Raw genomic sequence first — 20,552 nt, 5'->3', positions numbered from 1 at the left:
AGGGAACCCCCCAGGCAAGCAGGGCCCTGCTGCAGGCTGCCCTGCATCTTAGCACAGTGACACTGGAAGAACTCAACATATTCACTTCCACCTCCCAGCTCCCTACAAACTGCAATGTAGGGGAAGTGCTGCCATGCACAACACTCTGCTTTATTCCACATAGAAAACAGAAGACCCTTCTGTTTGTCATTCAGCTACTGCTCCCAGAGTACAGAGAGCTTCCACTGAGGGACTTAAAGACAGAAGGGAGGAAATAATTTACAGATTGCACAGTAACTGCAACTCATATTTTGTTTAGTGCGTGGCTGCGAAACCGAAAATTGCATCTCTCATCTTGCACGTGCACCTGACGCTACTCAAGTATTCAATTACTGCAGGAACAGCCTTTGTAATTTATTACGGGAAACAAACATGCAACTCCCTGCCCCTCACTTTACTGTGTGGTTCCACAAAGTAGGATTCAGTGCTTCTTGCAGGAAGGCACACTGCCAACATATTGCCAATAAAGTAGTAGCACACCACACTTGTGCTATCTTAAAATACACAGCCGAATGTGCCAAGTTTCCTTATTTGGCAAAACAGCCCATTTGCTTTCAGGATCTTTGACCATCCATTTTTAGTCCCAAATCATCCTTTGTATCCAACAAGGCCTGCAGTCCTTGAGCATACCAACCTGGATTTTACAGCAGTATATTTATACAGAGTTTAAAAATATATACATTAAAAAAAAAAACCCAAATAAAAATGTCCAATTAAAAAAACTACCCTCAAACACCAAAACATGGTTAACACTGTCTTGACCAAACAGAAAACAGAAAATGAGTTAGTGACATAGAGCTGAAAAAGATACTGCAGAAAAAAAAATTATAAATTAAAAAACTCTCTTAATTATATCATAAACTGTTGATCGATAAGATGCAAATAAACTCCAAGCACAAATCCAAATTAAATAGATCCTAATCTCTAATCTCCCAATGACTTAAAATAAAGCCAACAACACCTACAACTCCTAAACTTTCTTAATCAGGCTGAGTAGCAGTCCCGCAGATAGTGAGACTGGAGGCATGGCTCTGCCTACCTTAGTTACAGCCTCAATAACATTTGAGCCTGTACTTTGTCAGAACCTAAGAATTCTGCATAACTTCCATTAATAACATTTCTAATTTTATTTCAATTTATATAACCATTGCTACAGAAAAAGGGCTCAACTCCACCTAAACAATTTGAGTACAGTTGAGGAATAATTTTTAAGCCAAATTGCGTCAATGGCAGAGACTGAAGCCTTTAAAGATTTCACATCAACTAAAAAACATTTTATCTCAGAAAACCCCTAAACTGGTCACTTCACTTACATTATACCTTGTAAATGATGCCTGCCAATAGTACACTCGCAAGAAAGACAAGGCAGCTAAGCCTGCATCCAGGCCCGCAGCACAGCTTAGTCCTGGCACAGGCCAGACTGCAGGACCTGGGCCTCAGTTTAGTCCATGTTTCTGTTTTCCCCTCACAGTGAGCCAGGTTCTCCAGGGTTAGCATTATTACCGCAGCGCCACCGGTTTCACAGGACTTACAATTCCAGGAAAAAGTCCTGAAAACATCTAACCACATGCCTCCTGCAGAAAGTTATGATGTTTTCGGGCAGTGACCCAGTTACTCCAGTGCTTTCAAATTATTTCTGCTTCTGGAACTTAGAAAAAGTAATGATTCATGGCTTTCCCGAAGGCTCTGTCGCTAAAACTCCCAGCAGAGCATGCTGGATACAGGGTGATAGATAGCTCACACACACGCGCTTAATAAAAGATCATACTGCTGGAAACGAGCTAACTTAAGCAAACACAGCAAAACCAAAGAACGCCACCTTACTTAAAAAAAGGAAATAAAACCAGAAGGAATGAAAGTCACATCTCAAATCCCAAGCCGACGGATTTTATGCCCAAAACAACAGCAAAATGCAGCAGGTGCGCTGCATGTGAAAGGCGTTCTAAGGAGCGCAGGGTGCTAAGCGCAGCAGCCACGGCCGGACGCCGCTGCCCGCGCCCACGGACGGCGGCCGGCGGCAGCGCCTCTGGCGCGCCGGGCCGTCAGCCCGGGCGTCGCTCGGCGGACACCGCTCTGCCCTGCCCTGCCCTGTGCTGCCCTCCCGGCGGGGCACGGCTCCTCTCCCGACCCCCGTGGGCGCCGCTGACCACGGCGGCGTTTGGCCGGCGCGGTGGGACCGAGGCGTCGGAAGGTCAGGCCGTGTGCCCGGCCGGCCGCCTGCCTTCACAGGGCTTCTGAAGTTGCTTCAGCACGGGGAACATCAAACCCGGAGGGGACACCCACGGCCCGGCCCGCCGCCCGCCCTCCCTCCGCCCAGCCGAACGCGCACCCACCGCGCCGCCACCCCAAGCGCTGCCTCCGCGGGGGGCGCTTCGCCGTCCTCACCTTTCCCGAGGGGCTCCGGGCTTGCGGGACCCGAGCGGCGCCGATCCCGGAGCCGGCGAGGTAGGCTACAACCGGCGCGACCGCGTCTCCCGCTCCGTCCCCCGCGCTTCCGGTTGGTGCCGGGAGCCGGAGCCGCCGCCGCCCCCGCACCGCCTCGCAGCGGCGCCACCCCGCGCTCCGCGCCGAGCCCCGCGGGGAGGCGCGGCCGTGCCGGCTCAGGGGGCGCGGTGCCCGGCCTGCAGGGGGCGCGGTGCCCGGCCTGCAGGGGGCGCGGTGCCCGGCCTGCAGGGGGCGCGGCGCCCGCCCTGGGCACGAGCGGTGCGCACGGCGCGCGGGCCCCTCGCGGCCTGCGCACCCCCCACCCACACCGCGAGCGGGAGCGGGCGGGACGGAGCGCGGCTTCTCTGAATCTCAGAGTCGCTGACTATGCTAAGGTGGAAGGGATCCGCAAAGACCATGAAATCAACTCCTCGCCTTGGACAGGACATCTCCAAGAACCACACCATGTGCCTGAGAGTGGTGTCCAAACGCTTGTTGACCTCTGTCAGGCTTGGTGCTGTGACCACTTCCCTGAGGAGCCTGTTCCAGTGCCCAACCCCACACTGTGTGAAGAACCTTTTAATAATATCCAATCTAAATCTTCCCTGAGACAACTTCAGGCCATTCCCTTGGGTCCTGTCACTGGTCGCCACAGAGAAGAGTCATGTCTGCCCCTCTGCTTCCCCTCATGAGGAAGTTGTATCTTCAATGAAGCCTCTCCTCAGTCTCTGCAGGATGAACAGACCCTTCAGCCTCTCCTCACACAGCTTCCCCTCGAGGCCCTTCCTTCATCATCGCTGTTGGCTTCCTTTGGACACTCTACAAGCTTTATATCTTTCTCATATTGTGGTGCCCAAAACTGCCCCCAGCACTCAAAGTGAGGCCGCACAAGTTCAGAGCAGAGCGGAACAATCACATCCCTTGCCTGGCTGGTGGTGCTGTGCCTGATGTACCCCAGGACAGCGTTGTCCCTCCTGGCTTGGACTGCCCGGGAGGTCAGCCTCTGGCAGAGTGGCTGTTTGCTTGTTGGTCAGCTGTGCCAAACTTGGAAATAGCCGCTTGAGCAGGGCTGTTCTCTTGAGTGTTTCCACTGGACAAGTGTAGTACAGCCACTGCAGGTCAAGGGAATCCAGGCATGGGGATGCACTGCCATAGCCACAGCTTTGGAAGCACGAGCTTCTTCCTTCCAGGGTTCCTGCTTCTGTGACAGGTAGTATGGCTAAATTTTTACCAAAATGTTTAGATGGAGGTAACAAAAAAAAAAACAAACAACCACCTTGCTTCATTTTCTTGTGCCATGAGGGCTGGGATGGTGTTTTCCCAACATGCAGCATATTTAAGTCCTGGGTATCATTTGGGATTGCCATGATGCTGTAGGTGAGGTTTTGGAGGTCTCACGGAATAGGAAGGGAGCAGGTTTATCCTGCAGCCAGTCCTCTTTTCAAGAATATGGAAGAAGAGGAGAACTTGACTGGCAGTTGTAACCCCCTGCCCCCCGCCCCCCATCATTCATACATATTCCCTTGCTAACCAGGTCAGAAATGAAACAGCCATACAGACCACTTCTTATCCAAGCATCTTAATGGCTTTGAGATATTCTGCTGTTGAAGAAAACTTTTTGCCGATAGAATAATCTTATTACTGTTTCAATAAGACAACTTACTGTTGTCACACTTAAAGGAAGAGACTCAAAACATTTGGGGAGCAAACAATTTTGCTATTGATGTAAGCACATCGCGTGGCTGTGACAGCACATTTTCTCTATGATACAATTTATCGTGCAAGACACCGTAAAGTGCTGCTTTACTCTGCACTCCCCAGGTCATCTTCTGCTGAGTGTACATTGAGATTTTATATTCTTTGGAGAACTGCAGCTCCTTGCACTCTCTCATATTTGACTGTTGTTACATGCATGTGTAGATCTGCCGTATAAAACCAGTTGTGTAGTGCAGTGATTCACAAAGATCTGTGCAGCATCGCACTGAGCCATATCCATTAACTGTACATCTCAAAGATGTATGGTATCAAGGTGAATCATGGAAGAACACTTTACTGATTAATAAAACATGATTATTTAATAGATATCAGAGGCTTTTCCCCTGTTGTATTAGTTTGGCACAACTAATACAACATGGGGGAAAGCCTCTGATATCCATTAAATACCAATACTCATTAGAAGTACTAATACTTTCTGTGCTTAAAATAAAACATCTCACTGAACTATAAAAATAGGAGTAAAGTTCAGCAAGATCTTAAGCACTCAGTGCAGAAAGCATGTGAAGACAGTAAGAAAGTCAAAAAGCAGGCACTGGTGACCCCCTTTTGCCCACTAGGTAGGTTCAATATTGCCAGGACAAGCAGTGAAGGAGGTCAGCATGCTTTGGCTTCCCCTGGATACTGTATTTTCAGGCACTTCTTGTCTGATCTGGGAGTGCTTGTGCTTTCTTATGAACTGATATGTAGTGAGTCTGGAGAAGCCTCCAGTCAAAGGTGCCACATTTTAAAGGAACACACAAACATCAAACACAAGTCACATGAAACTAAGCTGTGAAGGAGGAGAAGTGCCATATACTTAGTCTCTTAAATGCTTTAACTAAAGTGTTTGTCCTTCCTGTCAGAGGCAATTGCCAATTACTCAAACGATTTAAAATGTTTTTGAATGTTAAATTACCCGTTTCATAGGCATTTTCCTTGAGTACATGTATTCAGAGGTCTCTTGCCTACTGTGCTTTGTCTGGGCATTTTTTCCATGGCTGTGTATCTGTAGAGCAGGGATTTACTGTATCTGATTTTAGGACCTGGTTGCAGGGCCTAAATAAACTATTCTGGTAGCACATGAGAAATGAGGGGGTGGTTAAGATTTCCTACTTCAAGAGTAGGGGTGCAGAGTTTGCACCAGACAATGTTAACACACCACTTGTTTAAATCTCTAATTGCACCTGCTCTAGTAGAGGACAAGTAGGAGAAAGCAAAGAAGTCAGCACAAGGACTGTCCAAGCCCAGTTCTACACTGTTGTGAAGCTGAAACTATTACAACAAGGTTTTTAGAATGCATTTTGGGGCTTGTACTCTTTCTTGCCTCTGGCTAGTGAGACTGTATATTTTCAAGTTGTTTTTCCATTATCAAGAAAATTAAATTTAAAATAGCTAGAAAAGATCAGAAACCAGTGTAATGGCAAGTTCTTAAGTGCATTGGCTTACTGTATAGAACAGCGAGCCAACACATTTTCCCTGCTTTCTGAGGCAGCAAACTCAAACAGAGAAACTCAGAAGTTACCTCTGGAGAGCTCAATTCTAATCACAGTCTTCTTCCATTGATGTAGGACAGGCAGAAAAAGAAAATATTTAAAGGTAACAAAAGTTATTGTAAAGCCACAAAAATTGGCAAAGGATAAAGGCAGTTCTAGCAACTTTTAACTCAATTTTAGAGTTGAAAATATTCATATGAATTGTCTCTTTACATCTCATTACAGGCTGTGTACTGACGTGTCACCAAGTTGCAACATGGAAAATACAGTGTCATGCATATGTCCAGGTGGTTTAAATCATCCTGCCTGCCAAAAGCACAAGGCACAGCCCTGCCCTGCCTGTTGAGCCCTGTTCCTGCTGCTACGCTGCCCACCTCACCTTCTGCCAGCACGGTGTTTGCATGGCTGCACAGGGAATTGGGCTGTGCAGGAGAAGCTACTGCAGAGAAAATAAATCAGTTTTCACTCAGAGCAGAATGCAGATCACAAGGCAATTGCACAAAGACTTGTGCCAGCACAAAGACAGGAAAGGAGCAAGGGCTGATAAAAGCAGCTGAGAGAGGATGGAGCCTGGAAGTGCTTTTTAAGCAATGTTTATGCCAGCTTAAACTGTATGTGAAACTCTAGACACAGATAATTTGGAAGTGGACACCTGCTCTGTATTTTTCAATTCTCCTTCAAGACTGGCCCAGAGTTCATCTCAGGCTTAACACAGAAGTTTCTTTGAAGCACGGCTGCTTCTTTGGTTGCTATGGCTTGCTTCCATTTCTAGATTAAAAAATTGGCCAGCAAACATGGTGGAAGTCATGCCCGGGATATACTGGGAAGGTTGTACACACTGCTGTAGGACATGTAACACTGGTGTATGCTAGTGTTAATCTAGCTAGTTTGATCAATGTTAGCTGTAACTACATGGTGTCATTAGGTTTATGCCATTTGTTTCATCAGTTTTGTAATCTGAAGAGGTGAAAAATGGCTCACCTGAAAGCCCTCTCTACATTATTTTTGCTTGCTTTCCAGAATGAAATACGTGCAGGTATGTCTACACATGCTGCAATCACACACCTCTGCAGTTACACCCCAAAACATAACTAGCAGGATTAGTTTCATGACTAAAAGACAACTTGCATGCCAAAAGACAACTTGCATGACAAGTACTAGCCAAAATAAGCTGCCTTTTCTCTTTCTGGGTGATAGCAAGTGGAAAATCTAAGGAATTGTCTTTGGAATTGGCTTAGAGGCGATCTTGCCATTCCTGGTGTACATGAGGTGATGAGTGTACACCCACAAACACCAGCATGATGCTACATGCAGTCTCCATGCTCGCACAGCCGAGACTGTGATTCCTGTTTTCTTCAGCAGCCCAGTCTTTGGTGTCCTGTGGGAAATGGCTTCTTGTCCTTCATGGGAAATGAAGAAAGAGCTTGTACCAGCTATCAGCCATTTATGAGATTCATCTTTGTTGTTGTTTTCTTACCTGTTGGGTTTTTTAATTTTTTTTTTTTTAAATAACGGTTTTATGAAAGTGCCTATATGGTATATTTAACATGAAATTATAAATATACTATTAAATATCAATTAATTGTAGCAGTATTAAGCACAAAATTATTTAACATAGACCAGAATGATTAAATACAGACATGTGGCAGAATATGCCTGTGTGCAATGGGTGTGGATCAAGTACCTGCTTTGTGCAAAATGGTTTTCAGAACTGGCAGGTTACAGCTTGTACAGTGTCTTTTGATCAGGCATGCGTTCAGTGTAAAAAGAACATGTAACTGCTACAAAAATGTCAATATAATTAGTAATGAGATAGCCATGGGATAGCAAAATATTAGCAAGAAATCCAATACTTGATTGTTTTACAAGAATGGTTTTCTTCTTTTTCTGGCACCACAATTTTTAGCCGATCATTATACTCAGCTGTAATCCACTGACTAGTACTCTGCTCAGCTGCCATTTCATTACATACTTTTAATTGTAAATATATATAGCTCATACTCCTTCTTACATTAAATTTTCTGGTCCAACGGACTTAATTTGTTGTTCTAATTTTGGCAGATTTTTTTCTCTAAAATGTAATACAGCTTACTACTGTTTTCTTTGTTTTAGAGCTGTACTGAATTTATTGTAGCTGTGCCCATTTGTCTTTTCCAAGCTCCACTGAAGTAACAGTCCCTTCATTTCTCTGAAATTTTTTCCAAATAGTCACAGAGAGTTGGGGAGAGGCAGGCACAATTCCACCACCTCTGAGGACCACCAAAGGAAAATAACAACACAGAACTTTCAACAAATGATTTAAAGTATACTATAATATTTTCTTTCTAAAAAACAATTATTAATATTTATGTCATTTACCTTTCTTCTAAAGTAAACGCAGGTACCGGAATAATGAAAATTTTGGCCACCATTGGCAGAGAATTGGTTTGAATTACAAAGAAAATATTAACTCCTTTTAGTGATGTACTGTAGTATACAGTAGCTTACAGTTTTTGCTACTTACTTACATTAATTAGAGACAAATCTGTCTATTGGAGATCTAATTTTTTTCTCTTTGTATTTAGAAATTAAATAAGACTAGAAAATGTCCATAATATTAGACTGCCTCAGAAAAACCATTACTGTAGACAAATCTGTTTAGCTGTATCATCTCTGTCCCCTTTCCTGTGATTCCAAATAGAGGTAATCAACTCCCCCAAAACACAAGCACAGTTATTAACAGTTTCTAGTTATGACAGGAAGGAAACAAAAATCCCTGTAAACCTATAACTAGTTTCTGGCAACAGTGCTAACTGATCAGGAGCACCACAAAGAAGTTACATGCCAGACAAGAGGAACAGGAGAAACACTAGGGCAGGAATTACAAATGGAAGGAAATGTTGTATTTCAAACAGACACTAGACAGCAACCTGCCAGTACTGCAGCCCTCAAGGGTCAGTCCTACAGAGAATGAGGACATCTAAAGAAAACCCAAGGCAAAACTGTCTCTCTGTTATCTGAGAACATCCACAATGCTGCCGACAGTAGTCCTGTGCAGAAATAATGTACACCTGTGAAAAAACACAAAGAGTCGGCAAATACAGATAGCAGGTTCACTTGCTGGCTCGGACAGCATCTGAAGAAAGAACTATTTAAAAACACAAGAGGTGGTGTTATAATGAGGAAACCATGGAGAGCAGAAAGCTTATGATTATTGACAGAAGTTGATAAAGAAACGGATTATTGTCTGTTAGGATGTTGGAATAGCTACTGCTACCATTATCCTATGTATCTTTATGTAAATTTCCTTTAATTGAGGTATTCATTTACAATCATTATTTTCATTGGTAATGTGCTTTATTTGCATTTGAAAGCAAAAAGAGGAAAAAAATTAAACACAACTGGCTGACCCCTACCATGTGAGAAAGGGTTTGCTTTTTGTCACTCTGACCCAAATGGATTAGGGCCAGGAAATAAGGTCAAGCTCTTACCAGTACCCCCATGTGTCACATTTTTATTACATGGAGTTTCCAAGAAAAATATTCCAATTTGCATCAGTAATTATTCATTCTTTATGCATTATCATGTCAGTTTCTGGGTTTATTTTGAATTCAGAAATTTTATTTGAGTGCCAGGCCTATTAAAAAGCAACCCTTTGTGAAATACCCTTCAGCAGTTAGATGTGATAGATTTTGTAGCTGTACATACTCTTTTTTTCCCTTTTAAGAATTTCCCCTTCTACAACAGTCCCCTCATCACTCGAGTCATAAACCCCCAAGACTGTGGTTGGATTAGGCTCCTTTGTGGATTTGCAAGTTGCTGCCTCAGTCAGAAGATGTCTGAGGGCTGCAATTGCTAAAGCAGTGCCCAGGGCAGGTGGGGTGGGAGGCAGTGTCTCGGTGCTGTTGGCCAGCACGAGGTACCAGCATGCTCCTCTAACGCTGACCACAGAGAGAAGCTTGACGTCAGGTTTTAGCCACCAGCCACATCAGAGAGCTCCCTGTCCTGTGGGAATTGGTTGGAGGCAGTGCTGCACCTTTCCAAGAGAGGAGGCAGAAAGGTGAGGCTCCTCTCCAGCCCAGGGCTGCCCAGCTCCTCCACACTGCAATGGGGAGACATCTAGAGGGTGCCAGGGGTTCCATGGGCACAGCTACAGTTCTGGACGCAGGGCTCCAAAGATAAGCTGCTAAAGAAGGTTCTGGTTTCACAATTTTAATGATAACTTTTTAATCTGGTCATTATTTTCTTTGATTGCTAATACCTTGACCTCTGGTGACTGCTGCTGCTTATGCCTGCTAAACTTTAATGCAGGCTACAGTAAAGAACATTATGATTATTTGAAAAGGCAGAGTGTAATGCATTTCAGATTAACAGCGAAAGAAAAGCTATTGAAGTTAGAGGTTCACTTTGCCATATCACTCTATGCTGCTTTCCTTATTATCAGTACAAAAAAATGAAATGAGAATAGCACATCTTTTAATTTCCTTCTACTATTACCTCTTGATTTGCATTCAGAGCTCCCAAAAGAAATACTGCTGAATTCAGAAGTAGTCTATTTAAGCTGCATGGTGTTTAAATTTTGCTGGAAGAGGTTAAGGTGCTCTATATTATGCAGTTGACCTTACTAAGAAGCTGTGTTAACAATTTAGATTTATAATTTTGTTAATTTTTTTTCCCAAGCAAAATTCATTATCTCTTTTTGTACCCCTGAAGGTTAAATCTTTTGATTTCTCTCTAACTTATTTTGTGAGGTTTCTAAATTATATTTAAACTTCTTGTACTTAAAAGGCTGCTTTGCCAATGTCTATGAAAAGAAGCATTTTGTTTCTGTCTCTTTTTGTACCTGGTCTGAAGAGACTGTGTGCCCTCACAATATTTTACCTAGGAAGAAAGAACCCAAACCCACCATCTACAGAGTCCTGCAAATACATTTGAATTCTTTTATCTGCCACTGTTATATCTTTGTGGCTGACTTTGGGGTTTGAACAAGTTGTCCATGGAAAATATTTTGAATCCTGCCTTTACCAAACAGTTGTAGCCTCCTGGTGTGCAGAAAGAAATCCTAACAAATGAACAAAAGTGAAATGTGCCAGCGTAGGGAGAGCTGTACCCTGTGACTCCTTAGGCTCTGCAGCTCTAAACAGTGGTGTTTGTGTTCTCTACTGCTGCCTGACCAAAAAAAGGCTAGTGGTGGAACCCTGCAATGCAGAACATTTTCCAAAATGCCCAAGGTGTCACCACCCTAGCTCAGTAGTCCCCAGCAGTGGATATCTATTATGGACACTGCCTCCTGGTCGTATCTCACCTGAAAACTCATACTACAGTTATGACTCTGCCAGTAAATAAAACAGGACCAGGAGCTCTGGGCCCTGGTCATGCAGCAGGGACCAGCCATACCAGCACTGTATGGCCTGTGACCCTCAGACATAATCATCCTGATTAGGATTTAGAACAGGTTTATGTTTGTTCAGCCTGCAGTGCTGCAGTGAGGAGGGCGCTGTGCTGTAGTGTTTATGCTGTTCATGCAAGTGGGTGTGATGGAGGTGCAGAGCACCTTGGGCCCCACTGGAGGACTGTGGGGGTGGGACAGAGACAGGACAGACAGCTCTGTAGTCTCCCCTGGAAATGGCCCAGCTGCATGATCCCCCATAAGTAATGGCTGGACACTCTCCTGCAGGGGTAGCTGGCATGGGCCGAAACCAGGCCAAGCGCTGCACCTAAAGCAGGATGCACCATGAGCAGAGCGGTGCTGGGACTGCCCAATCCCTGCAGCCAGGCCTGCAGACCCGCCTGAGAGTCAGCAGCAAGGCGGTGCCCGCAGTGCAGCAGGAACAAGTCGTGACGCGCAGCTGTGAGCACAGGGTGAAGTCAGGATGGATGTTCTGACATTTCAGTGTTTCTTGAGTTCCTATTCATTCTCCACTCTAGTGCAACAGTAGTCCTAAAGCTAAAGCAATATACTGACAGCTGCCCTCCTGTTGTAAAGTCAACACAGGGGGGAAGCATAGCACAGATCCTAGAACCAGATAGTAGTTTTATTTATCTAATCTCTAGGTATTTAGACAGTGATTAGAACCATAGCAACTACCTGAGCCACTTGAATGAGTTAAATACAGAGATAGCAACACTTGTTATTTATACAGCACCCTTTATTGGGAAATTTTAAAATGTCAGATACCTGTGTCATTGAGTAGGTAAACTGCATTCATTTTTTGATATGGAGGTGCCATAAAACCTCTCTTTGTATCACTGGGACACAACTACATGATAGAGACTGTTGGCAACAAATAAGTAAAACAGTTAGAAGTTCTAAAGAAAAAAAGAATAAACCAAAGGGATAAAAACATACTAAACGGATGAAGAATTGGTCTATACACAGAGCCAAGCCAAAACTTGGCAGCTTTATAAACCAGCTAACACAGAAATAAATGAAAGTCCAAACAATAGGAACAAACCTGGAATAAATAAAATCATGAACTCAGAAATGTTACCAACTGATTGCAAAGATAAAAATGCCTGTTGAAGTAATTGTGTCCCTGTAGTTTATTCTACTGCATACTTTGCTTCTGGGAAGATTCTGTATCTGAAAAAGCCATATGAAGTATATTCATTGAACAGCACAAATGGAAATAAATATTTCTCACTTGAAATATCACGACACAAATTTGTCTCTATATATTAGCTGGTTTTCCTCTGAATCATCTTGAACTTCCAGTCAGACAGCAAAGCTAAAATAAATTATTTCATCATGCTGCAGAATATTTCTTAAGCATGTAATTCTTTCCTTTGCAGAATGCAGGTACCAAGCAGATTGTGGTTCTGTGTCAGCATTTCCCTGGTGTCTCTCAGCTTTTGCAGAATTTATATTTTTACTAAAAGAATGTAATTATTTTTATAGATTAAAAAAAACCCTGTATTTGTATACTGATTTCACACAGTCCTGCTCAATGCCAAAAATAATATGCTCTGCGTCCAAAGCAAAATGTAGACTATATCAATGAGGTCATCTCTGAAGCCTAATTATGAGATAATAGTTGCAACTTCTAATTTCAGGCTTAATCAGTTTTATGACATCCAGCTTCACAGCGCAGAACCAGCGTGAACGCAATAGGAAAGACTTTTGCCATTTGTACATCGTCATTCCCTTGGCATGCACTTGGCTGCCATCTGGGCTTGCCCAGCAGCAGTACAGCCATCCCCAGGAGCATTCAGGAGGGGAAAGGGCACATGCCAGAGCACCTCTCTCCTCATGGCTGCAGGCCCTGAGAGACCTCCCCATGGTCATCGAACCCAGAGGTCTCTCAAGTGCCTTACTAGCCAAAGTCTTGCATTTGCCAACCTGAGGTAAAATCCTCCCCAAGATAAGGTAACTTGTAGTGCTCACATGAAAAAAAAAACAGCTAAAATTAAGAATATATCCCTTCTTTATTTAAACCCTTCCAATTTAAATGTTTTCTCCTGAGAAACAGATGAGCTACTGAGACCATTGCGTTGCGTCACTGCCTGTCATCCCCCGTGGCAGGGATGGATCTGGTTGGCTTTAATCTCATTGTCCATCTCTCAGTGCATGAAGGCCAGCTGCGGGTTTGAGGCTCAGCAAATGACAAGCCAAGTTTGATATATCAACCAATTAGTAGCATTGGTATTTATGCAGGAATGAAGCTGAAAATGCAAATAAGGCCAGTGACTAAACCTTTCCAGCAATTACATTTAATAAGGTACTGCATGTTATTTACAGAAAAGATAGATCATACAACTTCTACATGTAAATGCACAGAGTGTGAAGACAAAAGCTGTACTCTCATAACATGCTAAACAAAATAAATAAACCAGAATTATTTTGGCACAATAACTATTACATAAATAAATATTATAGAGCAAAATGAATAGACATTTATTTACAGTCTACTGAAAGTGCAAACAATTGACTGAAAATTAAGATATTTGTAAATGTGTAAGACCAGAAAATGTGTTAACCAGCCACGATTAATTCTAGCTGAAGTTTAAGTTTTTAATGTCCAGGAAAATATTCTCTTGAAATCCATTTGTGCATATTGTGCTCTTTTTGAACCAGTCCTTTGCTACTTTTAATGCTATTGGTTTTGATGACCTTACTTTTTAACTGAATTTTGTAAAAACTTGATTGGTAGTTTAAAAAGAAGGAAGTAAAATGTAAACACTGATTAATCTATTTATCATTCAAAATATTTTCAGTCCTGTCAGTTTTCTGAAATGGCCACACTGCTTGTAGTACTAGACAGTATGATTAAGACTAGGAATTGTTCTTAGTATTTGTTGTATTTAAAATGGAAATATTTGCAAGTCTTCTCTGAATGGAACTATACCTTGGACCACTCTTGAACCTACATTATTTCATCAGGTCCTTACATCTATCTTCTATTGAGGTCAACAGTAGCTGAGCAAGCTAAACTGACGATCAGTTTTGGTCCTGACTTGAAGCATAAATCATAAAATACAGATTCTTAATTAGGGAGAAGGACTCACTACCTACCTTAGAATTGTTATAAGTTTTTGTGCATTTCTCACTAACTATTCTATCTTTTGCCTTTTTTTTTAATCCATATGAGATATCACTTACCACACTTCAAGATGAATTAACAGCTCACAACATGGCCACCCATACACCTACAGTGCATAAATCTTCCTCAGCCAAAGTTCTCCAGCAGGCTGGTACATTGTGCGTTGCCTAAGACCTTATGGTATGTTTTTGCTTATTTTTGTAGTGGCAGTGCAGTAGCAGAGAAAGTGAAGTTCTTAACAAGTGACCTTGAGAGGATAAAAGATCGTTTCTCATCATTGCTTCAAATGTTTATGCTCGGCGCGGTTCCAGTCGGTGAGACATCTGTGATAAAGTTCTCTGGTTGTCAATCACATTTAATTGCCGCACGTAGCTCCGAACATCCTGATGGTTTTTATTAGTTAGTGCTGCATCAGGATCTGGTGAAAGAGAAATGATGTAGGATTGATACACATAAATGGACGAATGCCTGAACAAAATGCACAACTCCTTACAAGCTGTCACAGGAAAGACTAGATCCTGGTGAGTTAAAAAGGAAATATTTAGAAATTGCTCCCTTTGAAATCTTTTCTCCGTATCTGATGGTCTTTCTGGTTACTACCCCCACAAATTAACTTTTCTTTTGGACATCCTTGGCTACATTTACTAAAATTGATGGCCCTTGGTTACAGTTTTACACATCACCTTATCAGTCATTAGCTATACATTATACAGCTAACAAGTACAATTTAAAGCTGCCCGTTTGCTTTTGAACCAGCAACTTTCACAGATTCAAAATTATGTAATTGATTTAAGCCTCTTTCCATGCAATATTCTCATTTCTGGCTCAGTATTAAATATTTGTAACAATGCAGTGTTTACTGACTGCCTATTCAAGCCTCAGAATTTACTACCTGTTTACATTACTTAACCACATTATACCTACTCCAGCAGCAGTTATGGAGTAGTACTAAGTTAAATTCTAAATACCTTCAGCTCCACAGGGAACAGCTTACAGTGTAATGTAATATGTGTTAGGTAACTTAAATTCAACTAAAAAATTATACTGAGGCATCTACATTACATTACACATACACACACACAAACCCCATGGAATTTAGATCCAGCAGATGTATATACAGACATTTTGTTATATCATGTATAATGAAAATCTGCTTCCATTTCTAAGTATCTGGATGTCTCACCCATGCTTAATACAATATTAAAGACACAAAGCCAGAAAAATCTGGATTATGGATGAAAAAAAAATCTTTCTTAATTTCTACAGTTCTACAGAAATTTCTACAGTAAAGCTTTAATTCATATGGAAATAAACTATTTTATAAAAATATAGTTTTATATTATTTATTCTATTGTTTGAGAAAGAGGAAAGGTACTGTGAGTCAAAATGGATGAAGTGCTGAGGAAATGCCCATGTGACTGAGACTGACTGTGCAGCTTGAGGGGATGAGACCCACAGAGAAGCCTGTTTGACCGTACAGCTCTGTCATCTTACTTGGCCTCAAGAAAGTTCTAGTAATTATACTGACAAACAGGTTTTAAATTCACCGCCTTATGCAGTTATGTCATTTATAAAGGCCATGTCTCCAGACTGGTTTCATATTAAAACAGCATTTATCCAAGCAAGTATTTGTGTTCTGCTGCCTGCTAGACTTATTTCAACTACTTCTGAATCCAGTGTCTAATTTCAACTGGCTCTAATCTGACAGATGGGTAGAGACCTCACAGATATTTAGCTCTTTTACATGCATGGAAAAAGAGGTAGAGGAGAAGGGGTTTATTAGAGCTTCCTGAAGGATATTTCGCCCTGTGAAACATCACAGGATCCAAACATGGAAGAATCACTGCAAAGCAGGCTCTTCAGTTCTGGTACACACAGAATTAGTTGTAATTACTGTAGCTACTGATGATAATGCTGACAGTACAGATGTTGTAATACACTTACTGAAAGATTGGCTTCGGCAGAATTTCACTGTCCTGACAGTGTTGGCAATCATGCGCTGGAAGGAAAAGATGGGATGCAATCAGAGAACAAGCACTGTATTTCATCATCATTCAAACGAAGCACCTAACTGTGCCTGAGTGTGAAGACACATGCCAATAAAAGCAGTCATATGAATGAAAATATAATTTTAATGCTGCTACTTTAATGTATAGGGTGTGATTTGCATTTACACAGGCTTTAAATAAGCATGAGTATAATTTACATGTGCTCAGAGAACCCTTTCCCTTGCTTGAATGCTGTAAAAGGCCCTAAGTAAGAATGAAAATCAGCCCCTTCAATGTGCATTTCTTTGATAACATCTTACCATATTAAAAAGTAAAAGGAATACCATGGAGTATATACATATTAATTTAAAGACTATCAGCTCCTAACAGCAAGGCCATTTCTAGAATATATTCAGCAATTAAAGAGCTTTCACCTTTTATATAAACTTGAGTTTAAAATGCAGTCTTCCTGGAAGATGACAGTGTAAATAAGCACACAAGGGTGATTCCACTGGCACAGTGCTTGGCTCCCAGGTGAGAAGGCCACTGTCAGTACAGTGGCCTGCAGCCAAGTTTCATAAACAGACCTGTTACACAGTGTTACTTTGCACAAGTGTATCCAACTCAATCTGAAAAGTGGATTCACTTTTTGTGGACCCTTCTACTGACAATTCACAAAAAAAACCCCAGAAGTCACTTTAGTCCTTCTTGCTGTGCTTCCCCTTCAGCAAAAAAGACATAATTTCATTCAATTCAGTTTCAATCAATACACTTGCTGTGATAAATGAGATTTTATTTTACAATAGTTTTTAAGAAAAGAAATTAAGGTTAGTCATATAGCAAAACATTAGTTCTGGACTGTAGAATTTTAACTGGTTTCTGTGATTAGCACTACAGAAATAATACATCCACCAGTATGGGGCAGAATTAGTCGTTCTACATAATGTCAGATAAACTGAAACTTCAGCACTTAGGTAGATAGTTTGAATCAATCCATGTTATAAGGACAACATTTGTTTCAGTTTCTTTTGCTTAGGTTAAGAAAAAGCAGAGGAAGGACATGCGATTCCTCATCAGACTCCAATGTTGGTGTTCCAACAAAGCTACATTTTCTAACACAGCGCACTCTCACCAGGCTGCTTCATACATTATGGAAATTTTATGTGAGATTAACAAGCTAATTAGTCATAAATTCTCACAAAACAGAATTGTATGTTGCTTATAAGTGAACGACTAAGCTTGGGGCATATACTCCTCTAAATTCATTATAATCCTAAATGAAATCACAATTATAATCTTAAATGAAAACATTGCAAATGAAATAAGCTTGTGAAATCTGTCATTCCAGAAGTGGGGAGCACCAATGTAGGACATTCCTTACACACACAATGGATAATCTCAGACATTTTAATGTACTATCAAGCATACAAAAATAAGTTGGTTGATCAGCATAAGAAACACTATTGATAAATTAAGTCCTAAATGCTTGTGGATTACACTTTATATTATCAAATGAAACTGATCTAAAAGATGTTATTTCTAAAAAACACTTTCCCCAAAGCTCTAGGGAATCTGGATATGGCTCTGCTTATGTTATTCCTAAAGTTATATGTATCTACATTTGTAATTCAAGTAAGAGTAAATTTTATTCTAAGGTAATTTTCATACCTCTTCAAGCCACTATTACTATGCAGAGTCTCTAAGGTACTTACCTTGCAAACATTCTCACAGGTGCTTAGCATTAAGCATGTGAATAAACTCCACTGACTTCAACAGAACCTCTTAAATACTCATGGTAACTGGGCTGAGACAGAACACGCTGCATGTAACAGTGTCAGTCTAACCCAATCGAATGTAAGTCAAAAAAACACAAGCATATAAACATGACTGTTTCACACCTCTATGGCTTCATATTTGGCTCTGTTACGTGATGCTGCTATTTTGATTTATACCAGTTCAAAAGATGCTTATATACAGTAACTGTTTCAAGGAGAGATCATAAAGCTGAACTGCCCCAGCCAACACAATGAAGTTTCAAAACTGTCTAGCTTTGAAGGAAGCTTTGCTAAGAACACTTCATTTTTAGGAAGATAGCTAGTTTTGCTTGATGTGCTTTCTAAATGGATTGTTAATACACACCCTAATTTTTCAAACCTGTAAGTGTTTAGGTTTTAAAGCCTTATCTCATAATAATCTTTGGAGCTATTATTATTTAGCTTCATATGTGAAAACAGATTTATCAAAAAAAGTGTTCTTTGGAATAATTTTAATCTTTTTTCTCTTGTGAGGAGTCTGTTCTCAAAAAAAAAGCAGAACATCCAGAATAAGTACTGTAATGCAGTACTGTACTGAAAGAAAAATTATGGGCATGTAGTGAAGGTTTTTTAAGAAGTTTTTGCTATTTTCAAATTTGCTGTTATGTGGGCTCTTCTAGGCAAGGAAAAATGGAAGTGGAAACAGACTTGTCTGACTTCTGGGTAAAGGCTGAACTGCCTGGCTTCCTTCAGTTGTCTGAAAGACTTCATTTTAAAGGGCTCCTTTGCCTTTTCCTTTTCCTGAGGATGATGTGATTCTATCTGCACATTCAGAATTATCCTGGCAATGATGAAATAGAAACCAATTAGGAAGTGGATGTTAAGGCACCATAAGCCAATGGGGAGATTCTGAAGCATTATGTATCTTTGAAGAGCTCTTTTCACATTACTTTTTTTCCAAGTGCTGTTCTACTGTCTCATAATGTCTAAGCTCCTAACAGTTCCTTTTTGTAAGGTACAAAGTGAACAGAAAAACAGGTTATGAAACAAAAGTGAAATTTCCCTTCTCAAATCTTGTAGATAAGTTAGACTGTCTTCTTTTGATGCAAGAAAACTAAAAATATGGACAGAAAAAAAGTTCAGATGGAAGTTCAATTGCCTGATCCTTACAGCTTTTCTTCAAATAGAGGACTACCTCTAGTCTATGCCTGCAAAGATGAACCTCCGTTTAAATACTAAGCAAGACCACTATCAAAAACCCATACAAACCTAAATTTGGATCTTTCTGAAATAGAACCAACTGCATAATATAACAAGTAATGGCTACTACCAGCATGCTGGGTATACACAACAATACCCTTTCAAGTTTTACAGTCTGGAATTGTGGCAGCAGGCCAGCACATTATCTTCTAATCCATTCCAAACCCAGGTTGCTAAATATTATAAATATTCATATATGCTATTGAAAACTACTAAGGGCTTTAGTCACACACTTTTTGCATAATCTTTATGTTCCAAAAATTAAAGAATGTTTGTCCCTTTTTTTGCATATGGATAAGAGTGTGAATTCTCTTTTGTTCATCTCCACAAAACCTGAAAACAAATATGCACAAATTCTCTAATCCTCTTTTCGCACCTGAAGGGTGAAGAGGCGTGACAAAAAGAAGCATCAGTGGTCAGCACCATGGCACTATCTTGTGCTGCCATGGCAGGCCAGCACTTTCAGAGCTTTTTCCTGACTTCTGCACCCTCTACAGGTGTTATTTCTGACATAATGCTGGGTAATGTCATATGGAGAAGGTGCCACAGAAAGTAGTCTTTGTTCAGGCTCTCTGAACAAAGATTTGAGAAATGGCACTCATAAAGTTCCCAATTAATTGCATCTTCCCTTTATCTATGAATACAAAATTCTGTACTGACAGTCAGTCTTGTTAGGCAGCTGAGATTTGGGAAAAAAAATCAGTAAGTGGTCAAGAGTATGAAATACTGCCGGTCCCTAAGGGGAGTCATGCTCAGTACTTTCCTCACTTTCCTCTCTCTTCTTTCCCTGCCAAGACCTAATTTTAGGAAAGCATTTATAAATACATAGCTATAAAAGCAGTGTCACTTAAATGGTGTGTATTGCCATGTGCTGCAGGTTGTAGGTTGTCCTGTATCTGCTAAATCACACAGAGTTTACAGGAACTATTACTACTGGTGCTATTTGGGTGCTTGCCTTCACCTGTGAAGAGGGTCATTCTAGATCACAAACTAATTGTGTTTGCTGCCTTCTGCCATCTTTTATATTTCACATACTTGCAGCTCTCAAAATCTTCTCCACTTTCCAAACTAAAACTACAGTATTTAAAAAGTTTTAGAAGTTTTGCTCCTCTGTAATAAATACATCTTCAGTTATTACATAGATGAGTCTCCTGAAGGCACATTTACAACTAATATGTACTGTCCAGTCACCAGGGGAGAAGAGATGTAGGTGGTTTGGTGTCATGTCACATATGTCAAACTAGAATGCACATCTGAGCAACACCATGGTGGAAACAGCTTGCAATTACTCCCCCTCAGCTCCTTGCAGTGAGGTAAGCA

General features: G+C 41.2%; 2 protein-coding genes across 10 annotated transcripts in view; both read right to left on the bottom strand.

The window, feature by feature from the left end:
- MAP3K20 (mitogen-activated protein kinase kinase kinase 20) overlaps window positions 1-2,561 on the bottom strand; it is an 89,340-nt gene extending 86,779 nt beyond the window's left edge. For 2 of the 3 annotated variants that reach the window (XM_030277483.4, XM_012574920.5), the window contains exon 1: window positions 2,425-2,561. The gene's annotated coding sequence lies outside the window, so the exon portion shown is untranslated. Of the gene's footprint in view, window positions 1-1,571; window positions 2,075-2,424 lie in introns of those variants that run through there. The other variant, XM_041717381.2, reaches the window with a different exon arrangement.
- A 10,823-nt stretch (window positions 2,562-13,384) lies between these two features.
- Window positions 13,385-20,552, bottom strand: part of RAPGEF4 (Rap guanine nucleotide exchange factor 4) — a 150,952-nt gene continuing 143,784 nt past the window's right edge. For all 7 annotated transcript variants that reach the window (XM_030277473.4, XM_030277476.4, XM_030277472.4 and 4 more), the window contains 2 exons: window positions 16,175-16,229; window positions 13,385-14,648 (listed from right to left, as the gene is read on the bottom strand). In XM_030277473.4, the coding sequence (XP_030133333.4) occupies window positions 14,521-14,648; window positions 16,175-16,229 (183 nt within the window). In that variant the 3' untranslated portion in view covers window positions 13,385-14,520. The remainder of the gene's footprint in view (window positions 14,649-16,174; window positions 16,230-20,552) is intronic.

The sequence above is a fragment of the Taeniopygia guttata genome, chromosome 7 (genome assembly GCF_048771995.1).
Source record: "Taeniopygia guttata chromosome 7, bTaeGut7.mat, whole genome shotgun sequence".
Taxonomy (NCBI): domain Eukaryota; kingdom Metazoa; phylum Chordata; class Aves; order Passeriformes; family Estrildidae; genus Taeniopygia; species Taeniopygia guttata.
The sequence above is the reverse complement of the archived record's forward strand: the minus strand, read 5'-3'. Positions and strand labels throughout refer to the sequence as shown.